Source organism: Onychostruthus taczanowskii, unplaced genomic scaffold, assembly GCF_017590055.1.
Source record: "Onychostruthus taczanowskii isolate IOZ18803 unplaced genomic scaffold, ASM1759005v1 scaffold63, whole genome shotgun sequence".
In the NCBI taxonomy this organism is placed as follows: Eukaryota; Metazoa; Chordata; class Aves; order Passeriformes; family Passeridae; genus Onychostruthus; species Onychostruthus taczanowskii.
In genome coordinates this window covers 4,969,798-4,981,773 of record NW_024504012.1, presented here as the reverse complement: position 1 = coordinate 4,981,773, position 11,976 = coordinate 4,969,798, and the positions used below count along the sequence as shown (strand labels likewise).

The following is an 11,976-nucleotide window of genomic DNA, read 5'->3' as shown; positions in this document are numbered from 1 at the left end:
TTCCATAGCAAAGATTATTTCTTTAAAATATTTTTTCTTCAATACCATGACACAACTCCTCCTTTCTTCTAAATATGTGCAATAAATCCTCCAAGAGCAGTGAATTTGATCAGTGTGTGCATCTGAAGGTTGCAGGTTCCAATCATATCTTGCTGGTTTGAAAGATAACACCATGACTAAATCCTGATTTACATGTTTACTTTACAGCCTAAAACTGTTTCTTATGCCTACTTTTCTGCTTATTTGTATTTTATTGAAATGAAATTAGTAAATTAATTTTATTGGTAGCAATTAATGAAATTATTGCTTTGTGAGTATGTGGGGGGACAGTACCACCAATATATTTGGAAAAGCAAAGAAAATTAATTAATTGAAAATGTACAAAGTAAGATTTACTAGGTTGTGGTTTTCTTCCCAAATGCCTGTGCATTTAATAAAAGTGACTTTTCAATTAAAAATTAAATTAACACAAATAAACTTGAAGACCTTCTTATTGAAGGCAGCTGTATTATGAAGCATTAACTTGCTCTGAATGCCAAGAACATTTATTATAAAGCAGTTGCCTATTTATTAAATATTATCATAGTGTGTTATCGACCATATTTCTAGGTCTCCTGTTTTGAATTAGCATAAAACAAGTTTAAAAGAGGATTTAAAAATTTTTGCAAGCTACAGATAAGGTGACAAATGAAGGAGTAAATGTATTCAAGTCTCCTGAAAGGGATTTATTTTGAAGGCTGTACTTCTAAAGAGGCATCAACAGCAAACAAGAAAACCAAAACATTATGCTTTAAAATCTCATATTTCTTTGAAAAATGAAACAAACACTGGAAAAAAAAACAACAATGGCAAACTTTTTTATTAGGAAGGTAGCTCAAGTGTCTAGCATATTCCATCCTGCTTCTTGAATATTTCTCTACTGTTATTAGAAAGCATCACGTGCAATTTGTACTTAAAAACAAGCTGGCACAGGTGATTCTTGAAAGTGGCTTCTGCAATCACTTTAATAATGAATATTATCTGTACAGAATTGCAATGGGAGGCATTATCAATTCCTAAAGCCTCAGTGTTTTTCCTCACAGAAACGGGAGCCATCTCTTCTGATTTCTGTCCTGGTGCTTCTTCACCAGTTCCTTGTACACTTCTGACCTCAGAAACCTGGGAAAAGAGTCCTTTGCCATGAGACAGTAGACTGAGCTCTGAGCAGCATCAAAGCAGCTGAGGGTGGGCTCAGAGATGTTCTGGGAGATGTCATTTTTGGTATGGAAGTCAATATTAATCTGTAGGAAGAAAGGAGCACGAAAGCGGTGTCAGTTTGCTTGGAAAGCTGAGATCTGTTTGTGTCCAGGACACAAGCTGCATTTGAATTTCCTCCCAAATAACCCAACTGATGCAAATAAACAGGAAGCTCATCCCTTCGTTTTCCAGAAGACTGAATTCTTCATTTTATTTGGCTCTTAAAAAGATGGCATTGCTGAAAAAACGAAGATAATAACTTGCTTTTCCTTCTCATCTTTCTGCCAAACCACATCCTATGAAGTACTGATTACCAAAGAGTAAATTAAAAGTGAAGGTGCTCAGCATCATTTTAGACTTTGGCCCTATGTATTTTCTAAGGATTTTTTGTTTTTAACAACAATAAGATGTATTTTAATCATATGTAGGAGATGGGAACGTTTAAAGCACTTTTGCTAGCAAAGGTAAAAACATCAGTGTAAATGTTTAAGGTGCAGAAAGTGAATAATGATTAATAAGCAATTTGTTCTTTCACAGTAAGCCTTTTTGAAGTAATTATAAAATTGAATTCTGTGATGGAAATTTTTGCATTCTCATCATGTCAAAAATACCTACACAAAAGAACAAATGCAATCATAAACACTAATGTTCTGGTGCGCTGAATACAGAAGAGATGGTGCTTAATGCATTACAAAAAATTATTAGAGAAAACAAATTATATTGAGCATAAAGTTCCTTAAAATTTCTGACAGAAATTTCAGAAGACGATGTAAACTTATTCCCAATGTGAAGAATGTAAAGAACGTGAAGTGTAAACCATAACATCTTTGCTTCACAGAGTTGCACAAGGTGTTTACCTGGTAAATAATGGACATTATCGTGGAAGTTACAGCCAGACTGAATTGTATTTTCGGTCATTCTTTGAAGTCTGGATCTGAACTTTCCACTTCATCACTCTCCTCAGTACCCAAAGCACACACAGAAAAAACTCTTTACCTCCTTTGGAGCATCAGCTTGTATGAAGTCAGAATAAATCTTCTGGGCTTTCAAGGCAATCTTGGTGGGGGATTTGGTTTTCTTGAAGTCCTCGCAGGCCAGCCAGAACTCCACATTCTCCTCACTGAACTCGGATTTCAAAAATGTCCGAAAAGCTGCCAGGCCCTCTGGGGAAAATGCATCAGATAGTGATGAACTGAATTGAAATTGAAAGGCCAGTGCTCTTTATGTGTGTGCATACTCTCACACACACATGCACACACACACACACGGTGTGTGTATATTTATATATTTACAGTATGTGTATAGTGTAACCTATATATCTGCCACTCTTTTACATGTCAGCTAGCAGTCAGGGTTGAGAAGCTGCTGCAGGGGAAATAAATAGGAGATTAAATTATGGTGCTGATAAGGAGACTACTAAAAGAGTTTTTCAGTGAGTTGCCAACAAAGATTGCTCTCAACAGCTGCCAGCTGTGGTTTGGTCTCTTCAGCACTGGTACATTTGTTAAAGGGGGATCCTAGAGGTTTTGGTCTTCAAAAGGATTTGTAGTGGCTGGGAAATCAGAGATTTGAGGCTGACTCCTGGGCTGAGAAGCAAATAGAAATGTAGGTCACACTGTGCTAGTGTGCTTCCCCCACAGCTGAAGTTCCCTGCCCAAATGGGCCTTCCATCTCCTTGCAAGGAAAGATGAAGACCTGGATAAAAGATGGACTCCTTGTTACTTCTTTGTTCCTCTTTCTTTTTTTTTTTTTTCTTTTTTTTTTTTCACTTTGAAGGGGAAAAAATGAAACAAATAAAGGTTTGTTTGGAATAAATGGTTTTCAAATTAATCCAAATCACAAGCTCTGAGTAAAGAAAGCTGTCAGTACCCAAATTTAGTTGTGTTAGTCAAGTTAATGCTCTCCAGGAACAGTGTGGAGGCATCCCAGGGTCCAGGCCACAATATGACTGCTGGGAGATGGGGGAGGGACAAGGACATTTCTAAAGTTGCTTGTGGTTTGTGGTGTTAGGTCTGTAGAAATGGCACTTCTAGGAGAAGTGACTTTAGATATGTAATTTTTTGTTTGACTGGAAGTCACTGCACAACGCGCGTATTTCTCAGGAATACCTAAGAAAACCTTTGTGGTTTTTTGTGTAAAAAATTATGAAAAATGAAACTACTGCAAGGGGAATTCAGCAATTACTTTAACAAAAACTATTTTATAGGATTTCTGCCTGCCCTTGAGCATTGGCCAGAAGGTATGTTGTGTTTGCAGCTTGGACAAACCTCTCAGGACAGCAGCTCCCCCACCTCCAGCAGCAGCTCTGCTCAGTTCAGTGCATGTGGGGAGCTGAACTGGAGAGCAGTGTAAAAACCTGGCAGAAATGTTTGGTGAATGGGATGACAACTGTTTCAAAAACACATATGTTTTTCCATCACTTCTTACCTTTATTGGATAGTACTGTATCCACAGACTCAGACCAGGCCATGCTTTCCCCAGCATTTGACCTGTGGAAACAACATCTGCCCTTGAAAATAGCATTGTGGTCTCTGCTCTGTGCAGCCTGGGGTGGCTGAGAGCCTGCGGTGTGGCTGGCTGCTGGAGAGAGGGGCTCAGCCACTCCTCCTACCCTACACACAGCAAAACAGGCATACTGGCACTGCTGACGTGATTATTCATCCTGGAAATACTTGTAATGCTTGCAGCTGGTGGAGCTCTAATAAAGCACAGGAGAGGTAGGAATGTTCTAGAGAGTATACTGAATTTCTTCTCAAGTTCAAAAGGATTAGGCGTTAATTTATATGGCACTTTTTGCTTGTAATGACAGGAATTACGTTACCAAAGCTAACACTAAAATGTTACCAAGCTAACACTAATAGGAAACATGGGCCTCATATGAGCTTCTCAGTGGCATAAATAATTCATAGTAAATTCATAGTTTTGGCTCTTCCCCTGCAACTTGCTTTAGGCTTCTGCTAGGCATGAGGGCAAACACTTTGTTCTGTATAAAATATTGCCAGCTTTCTTAAAACAAACAAACAAATAAACCCCACCAAAACAAACAAACAAAAAAACAACCCCCCAAAAAAACAACCAAACAAAAAAACCAACTCAGCATTAAAAAAAAAACATACAGGTACTCTCAAGTTCTGTAAAAAACATTTGATGTTCCTAAGGGGGCTCTGAGAGCTATCAAAACCCTGCTCTCTGAATTATAGAGGTTGGTTTGAGAGCTGTGTTCCACAGCCACTTCTCAGCATCACCACTAATGGTATTTTCTAATTGCAAATTTATAAAGAGATGATATAACAGTGTCAGGATATTACGTGGCTGTAGTTATAATTATTATAAGGGATGGTGACACCTTAAACAATCAGACTTTTTTGTAGCTCTCCATTTACTTGTATCCAGAGTGCAAAAATTGTATATAAGCAAGAAAAAAATTGTACATATTTGTAAGTATATATAAAGACATACATGAGGGAAGCTGGAGTGCAAATATAGTAAGTCTGTGAAACCACAAATGAAAACTAAACATAGCGTTGTGTTGTACTTTGTGAGACATCATGTGATCATGGCATTAATCAGCAGAGAATTTGTTTTAGCAACAATAAGAAACTTTTATCAAATATATATTTTCAGGATGTTTATTAAATGTTTACTAGTTTTCTTGTCAAGCAAAATAGCAAAATGAAAGACCAGGATAAACCAGACAGTTTTGCTTCTTGTTCTTATGGGTAGTATTAGTTGCTTTAATATTTACTCACCACTCAGAATGATCTCACTAACCATGTTGGATTTACTTGAATGGGAATGGAAAGCAGAATTTACAATAAGGAATCAGAATAGTCATATCCCCTTCAAAGGGGGAAGGAAAATAAAGCTGTACAGATTATTCAAAGTTGGTCATCCCATCGTGTAAATCTTCTACCATTAAAATAGACATAAACAGCAACTCACTTCACTGGCATTTTTTGTTCCACTGTTTGTCTGTCTGACTGTCTCAGGGAAGGCAGAGTTTCTTTTTCTGACTGATCTTCAAGCTGAAGGTACAGCAGGAACAATACAGTTAGCATGTGAATAATCGAACAGGACAATGCACACTGACAAATCTTCTCAACATTTTCTTTAAAATTATTTCTTTCAGAAATGTGGCCTATTTTTAGGCAGTGCCACTCTCACCTAATAATGGCCATAATACAAAAGGACTGGGGGCAATGGCAACACATTCCTGCCCAGGGTCACGGGTGGTGGAGCGAGTCCAGAGAAGGGCAGCAGATGGTGAAGGGGCTGGAGCACAGGTCTGATGGGGAGCAGCTGGGGGAGCTGGGGTGTTTAGCCTGGAGAAAAGCCCCAGAGGGCACCTTATAGCTCCCTAAAACTGGCTGAGAAGGGATTGTAGCCAGCTGCTGGTCTGTGTAATTTGTCTCTTGCTCTTGATAATTATTCTTTCATTCCCAGCTCTTTGCTTCCCCCGTATAACCCTCGCTGTCCCTCGCTCTCCTTGAACAAGCAGGCTTACTGACTGATTTCTTGCGTCCCTCCACATCTTGTCCTGAGGCCAAATCCTTTACTCAGATTGCTCAGATTCCTGGTTCTCAATGCCTCCACTTGGCATAAACTTCCAGTGGTTCAGGAACTGGGATCCCAGCTGTCCCAACTTGCAGGCTTAGGGATTTTTGTCTTCTCAGTTAAAATATTTTACACCTAGTAGAGCAGTCTTAGGAGTTTCAGTCCCATTTGATTTTCCTCTGTGGTACAGTCATGAGCAAAGCTGCCTCCTGCCTGCCTGAGAACATCTTTCTTGTTTTAGCCATGTCCATTTTCTAAGAAAGAAGAACCCAAGCACCACATGCCATGTTTCGCCCTTAGCAATGTTAGGAAGTTATTCCTTATCCTTACCTTTTGTAGATCTGTAAAATAAGTTTCGGGCCAATCTATTTGATGAACTTCACACGGGACAAAAAACCAGTGAATCTGGTCAATTGTGCTCCAGGAAGATGAAGTCAGATGGAAACAGATACGGAGAGGTGCATTACTGGGACGAGCAGGAGAATTGAACTGTCGTGCAGGAGAAGAATGAAAGACCAGTTTGTCTCTAAGATGAAAGCAGAGAGGAGCTATGATTGCCCTCTGAATACAGAGAGGTAACCTGGTGAGAAAAAATAATTATTTTAGCATAATGGTTATATTGACAAAAGAATAAATGTATAGAAGCAGTCAGTGAACAAATTCAGACTGAAAACCAGAATAAGGCTTCACAAACTGTTGTTCTTTGCAGTCTTCCAGCAGAATTTTTTGCCCTCTCAATTCTTCTGTACTTTGAAGATAGAGCTTCATATATTTTTGAGATTATTTTAAAATGTTGTCTTCATTAATAGAACACTAGAAATTATGACCTAAGATGCCCTTTTAGTCCCACATATTACTAAAAAATATTATTGGCAGCAAAATTCTAATACTTTCTGTAATTCCTTAGCTTTGCATCTGCTTGCTTCTAAACATTATAGCAGAAGATCAGAAATGTTAATTATCATCCTGGTTTTCTGATGTGATTTTTATTTTGCTTAATTGGTCATTTTTTCTTATTTAGAGAACATCTTGTGTGCCAGAGAGGACCAAAAGCCTTTTAGTGCATTGTGCTCATGAGACTAACTTCAGCATCTTACAGCTGGGAAGAAAACTTGCAGCATCTGCATTGACATCAAATCCTTTGTGCCTAATTCAGTCCCAGTTTGAGCTTTGGCAAAAGGAAATAAACATCATACAAAATCCAACCGTTATTTATTTGTGGAGCTTCTGGCTGGGCAGAGCGTAAACAGCTACAATTTGAATTTTTTAACAGTGTCATGATAGAAAAGTCAGTCCAGTTGTGAGGACAGAGGTGACACTAAATTAGGCAACTCATAATTTATGGCTGGCTCTGTTAATTTCTCAGTGTTTACCCTGTGTCTAATCCCAGTGGTTCTTCTATTTATCCACCTTAGAACTGTGACCATAAATTGATTTATTTTGCTTTTCTAAAAGAGGTGTTATCATTGTTATATCATAGTTCCATTAACTCCTGTGAAACTATGAGAGGGAAGGTTGAGGACCTGTGCCTATTTTTTCTTTAAATCATCAGATGACATACATTCATTTCAAAACAAAATTCCACATAGTGCCACACACACATTTCTAAAATTTCTACCTGATAGCCTGTTATCTGAATGAAGCAGACATGAACATCTCTTCAAGATTTTTCAGGACTGATGGATATTTTTGAAGTCAGCAGTCACAGAACTATGCTAAAACCCAGGAATATTCTAGCACACACAATAAATGGATGGATGCAATCAAATTGCTTTTGCATTTTATAGGGTACTGCTCACAATCCACAAAACCACAAAGAAGCTGTGAGGGACTCTTATCACTGTACAACATTCTGAGCTGTCAGTGACTGCTCAGTCTATGCAAGCTGAAAATATTTCAGGTATGCAGCAGGTTAATAGAATTGTTGTGATATTTGTACTGGGGCAATGAAAATAAGTTCACTAACCAAAGTTAGGCACAGCCACTTCTTCCCAAGCAAACCAGCTGGTTGTATTTCTCTGTACTTCCTCTGCTTGGAACTTAATAGTGTCTGGAAGGAAACTCTGATATTTCACTGAAATGTCATAGAAGAAAAAGTGATCTTAGTATTAAAACAAATGCATCAGCTGCTTGTGCAAGTGTGTTGCCTATTCATAATAACAGCATCAAGCAAACAAAATGAAATAAGAACATGCAGTAGAGATGGGCTGGAAATTGCACATAGAATTAGTGCTAACTTTTTGTGAATCTGGACCCAGCTGACACTGCTGGACCCAGCTGAAACAACAGTTTTAGTTTCAGTTCAGTCCTAGCTGGGACTGGACCTCCAGAGTCACTCACATCCTTATTTGCTCAGCTAATTGCTGGGTATTTTTCTCTTTATCTGTCAGGCCTGTGGCTTAACCTTCCAGTACCACTGAGGACTGGGCTATGGATTTGTGAATCCTCTGCCTTTTATGACATGGGAGAGCTGAAACTCTAGAAAAGGGAATGTGGATCTGACTGAATGTTCCCAACTTTGCCAATATTACTTGCTAAGAACCCATATTTATTAAATATTTAAATCTCCAGAACGTTTAGGCTCACAGCTTGACTTTTACTGATGCTCACCTTTTGTTCTTTAACTGTCTTTAGGCATTAGTTTCGCTGAATTATCATCTTTTATGAAAAGCCATTGGCTGTTGCGGGCCATAAGGCCTGTCATTTTTTGTTCATCTGACCTGGATTCTAATCACAATAGACAGTCTAAAGCAATGCTACATATTCAAACCATTGCTTTATTAACAAAAGTAATCATTTCCATTTACATATGTTCCTTAAAGGGCTGCCTTGTACTCACCTGAGCACAAAGTGAGAAAAGCTCACTCTCCAATGGATGTGCTGGTGTCTCCCAGCAGGTCAGTGTGTTAATGCTCCTCAGCACTTGGCCTCTGTTAATTCCATTCCATTCCATGCAGAGATTTGCTTGGGTATTGCTGGCTTGTACAAAGTAACCTCAGCAGAAAAAAAAAATTAATGTTCTGCTGCCCCAAGCAGTTGAAGCCCATGGGGACTTGGGTGCATCCCTTGTGTTGGGAGAAGCCAACTTGATCCAAGCACTGCTGGCATCCTAAGAACATGGAAATGCCTGTCCCACGGCGATGCAAATACACCTTAATCACAGCACTATGTAAATGCCCACCTTTCCACAGCCCTGCACAGCATGGGCAACTCACAAAATAATTGATATTTTTCCATGTGAATAACTCTGTGTACCTTCAGTATGCTGCAGAGTTGTTTTGCATAAGAAAATGAGCTGTTATTTTCTACCCAAGCAAACTATGCCCTTCAGGTGAAATGTTTTGATTTCAAGAACAAGCTGTCAAAATATTTTACAGTGCTCTGGGCTCCTCATATTCAAGATTTCTAAGTGCTGTACAATCACAAACCTCCATTGGAAAAGAACTGGAAACAACTCTCAAAAAAATGTGCAACCAGGAAAAACTGGAATAGCATTAGCTGCAGAAGTTTAAAATGAGGCCACTAAGCTGTGAAGAAACAAGAGTGTCTTCCTTATGAGCAAATTTTATGGTGAAGAAATGAGAGTTCAGAGTTGTCCTTTTTTTAGGCTTCAGCCTTATGTTCTGTCCTGCTTGACAACTCTCAAATGGCTGTGGTAGGATTCTGTTTCTTGCTAGTTAATTTTAGTTACCCAACATGGAGAAGGCAGTGGTAGAGGCTAGATTGTAAATCTGGGAGTCCAGATAATTTCCTGTAAAGTATAAGGGAGAATTAGGAGGAGGTTACACAAACAGATTATATTTAGGAAATGAGAGAGAAAAGCTTTGGTATGAACCAGAGGGAGCTTTTATGAGACCAGCCCTAAGTGATAAGAGCCCAACAAATGGAAGATAGCAACACATTAACAAGGAGAAAAGTAAAACTTGAGGCAAGCTTTGGTGTTGGATAGAGGAAATACATTTTTATCTTTGGCACAGAGCCACACAGGAGCTTAAAGGGCATTTGATTGAGGCATTTGACTAAAATGCAAAGAACAGAGTGGGATCTGGGATAGGCAGCTGAGCAAGGTGTAAATTCATGAGCATATGAATCACTGATGAGAGGAAGATGATTTTCTGCAATTTTTTTCTCAGCTGAGGTCTTTGGCAGCATGTGTGGAAAGGAGAGGGAGCTGCATTCAAAGCAGTAGCTGGTTAAGGCAGGCTGAGCAGCTGGGGACAAAAGGAGAGGAAAATGATCTGCTGTTTGTGAGTCACTTAAAAGTTGTAACATGTAAAAGCATGTAAGAGCTGTGTTACTGATTGCCTGCTTCACTGGAAGATGGAAATCAGTCTTCTTCTGTGAGATTATTTACCTTAGATTTCATTCTTGCTTCCTGTCAGTTGAAAAATCAGTCAAGTTTTCTTTTGTTAAATAACAAATCCACAACTGGAAGAAAATATTTGGTCCTGTGTATTTCCACCTCCCTCAAATTAAACAACAGCACCTTCAGCCAATTTAAAGCATCTAATTAGACTGAAGTGTTGAAACAGGAGGAAAACCTTGGTGCCACACAAGTCAGCAGATTGTTTCCCTCATACTTTGTGTGTTGAGACTTCATCTATGTAAGCAGTAAAGTGCAGTGTTTGGGTAAATTATTATGTTGACAGGAGGAATATTTTGAGAGCTCTTGCTGAACCCTGAATGGCATATATAAATATAAAAAGCTGCTACATAAAACAATCTCCAATAATAGTACTAGGCTTTGTATGTGTATTATTTGCATTAGGGTGGTCAATGAGAGGATTTACATAACTGTGGCACAGATTCTGCCAAAACTAGAGAAGCCTGACTCTGTTCTCTGGTACTACCCTAAGATTTGTGCTGTAAATCCAACTGGGCAGGGCCACTCCTGAGTCAGGTCAGTCCTGGAACAGCATTACAGACTTATGCTAAATCCATGCCTACTTCATCTTCAGGACTGCAGAACAGCACTAAATAGTAGATGCTCATTTTCCCTCACTAAAAGGACCCTTTTCTAGAAAAAAAAAAAAACCATTGCAGGATAATTATGTCATTTTGGTTTATCTTTGTGTCCTTTGCCTTCCTTTCTCTGAGTTTATCTTAACTTTCTTTTTACAGTAGTTCCCATGGCACTAGTCTGCTGTAAATTCAGCTAGGGTTCATAATTATCTCTGGAAAACACACACGCATAAATAGCTACCAGGAATATCTTATTTGTTTGTTTTCATTGTGAAACTCATAAGAGGGACTAGCACTGTCAGTACCACAGAGTGATGGGTTTGAGGAAGGCCTCCCTGGAGATAAGCAAAATTTTCCATGTGTCTGTGAAATGAAATAAAGGGCACCTGCTGACTTTTATTTATCATTACGACCCTTCTGACTAGCAGCTGGGATTTTGCTAACAAGAAAATATCTTACTCAGGGTACTGTATTTGTAATTTGGTTGGATTTTGGAACAGTATTAAATATATGTATTTTTTTCAGTTCTTTCCTTCATGGCAATCCACACAAGATATGGATTCTCTGCTGATATGAAGGCACGTAATCACACCAGTGCAGAATTTAGCCACAAGTGTGCAGGTTTTATGTCTGTGTGGCAACAAACCCAGTGCCAAGGTTTGGGTGGGGCTGTTCTCAGTTCTGTTCCCTTCCTCCAGCACAGATCTTCGTACACGGCACAGGAACATGCACATTTTAAATATCTGAGAACTGGCATTCATTGTTGGTGATACTAGAGACTCCCTCATCACAGAATCCCCAAGGCTGGAAGAGACCTTCAAGATCTAATCTAACCATTAACCTTCCCCAACCACAGTCACCCCTAAGCCGTAGCCCCAAGCACCACAGCCAGAGGCCTCTTGAATTCTTCCAGAGACCGTGACCTCACTGCCTCCCTGGGCAGCTCATTCCAATTCCTGACCATTCTTTCAGTGAAAAAACCCCTTTGCCCAGGTCCTGACTGCTTTCGCTGTCAGAAAGAGCCTGTGCCTGCTGTTTTGAGATCAGGGGAGGGTGATGAATAGACCATCACAGATCATCATTACAAATGTGTTTCCTCTCTGTTCCCCAGGTAAAGGTAAGAGCTTGGAGATGGCTCCTGGGTCACAGTGCCTCAGCAGCATTTCCACATGAGTTTGGATCTCTGTGCACAGTAACAATTCGATTGACGTGGCAGTGATTACA

General features: G+C 39.3%; 1 protein-coding gene across 2 annotated transcripts; it reads right to left on the bottom strand.

The window, feature by feature from the left end:
• Nucleotides 1-710: 710 nt before the first annotated feature.
• Nucleotides 711-11,948, bottom strand: RGS21 (regulator of G protein signaling 21). 2 transcript variants are annotated; one of them, XM_041420085.1, is made up of 7 exons: nucleotides 8,630-11,948; nucleotides 7,757-7,864; nucleotides 6,121-6,370; nucleotides 5,179-5,261; nucleotides 3,664-3,740; nucleotides 2,233-2,399; nucleotides 711-1,280 (listed from the first exon to the last, which is right to left on the bottom strand). In XM_041420085.1, the coding sequence occupies exons 4-7, from the start codon at nucleotides 5,187-5,189 to the stop codon at nucleotides 1,077-1,079; spliced, it is 459 nt and encodes a 152-aa protein (XP_041276019.1). In that variant the 5' UTR covers nucleotides 5,190-5,261; nucleotides 6,121-6,370; nucleotides 7,757-7,864; nucleotides 8,630-11,948; the 3' UTR covers nucleotides 711-1,076. The 2 variants fall into 2 exon arrangements, with proteins under 2 accessions (XP_041276019.1, XP_041276020.1); XM_041420086.1 differs by having other exon boundaries at nucleotides 3,664-3,725.
• Between the last annotated feature and the right edge of the window lie 28 nt (nucleotides 11,949-11,976).

Bases quoted from the DNA above. Each gene is read 5' to 3' on its own strand.
- RGS21 (XM_041420085.1), bottom strand. The intron at 2,400-3,663 runs GTAAGAAGTGAT...CATTTTCCCCAG, and splicing joins TACAGTACTATCCAATAAAG to AGGGCCTGGCAGCTTTTCGG. The intron at 1,281-2,232 runs GTAAAGAGTTTT...TTCTTCCTACAG, and splicing joins AAGCTGATGCTCCAAAGGAG to ATTAATATTGACTTCCATAC.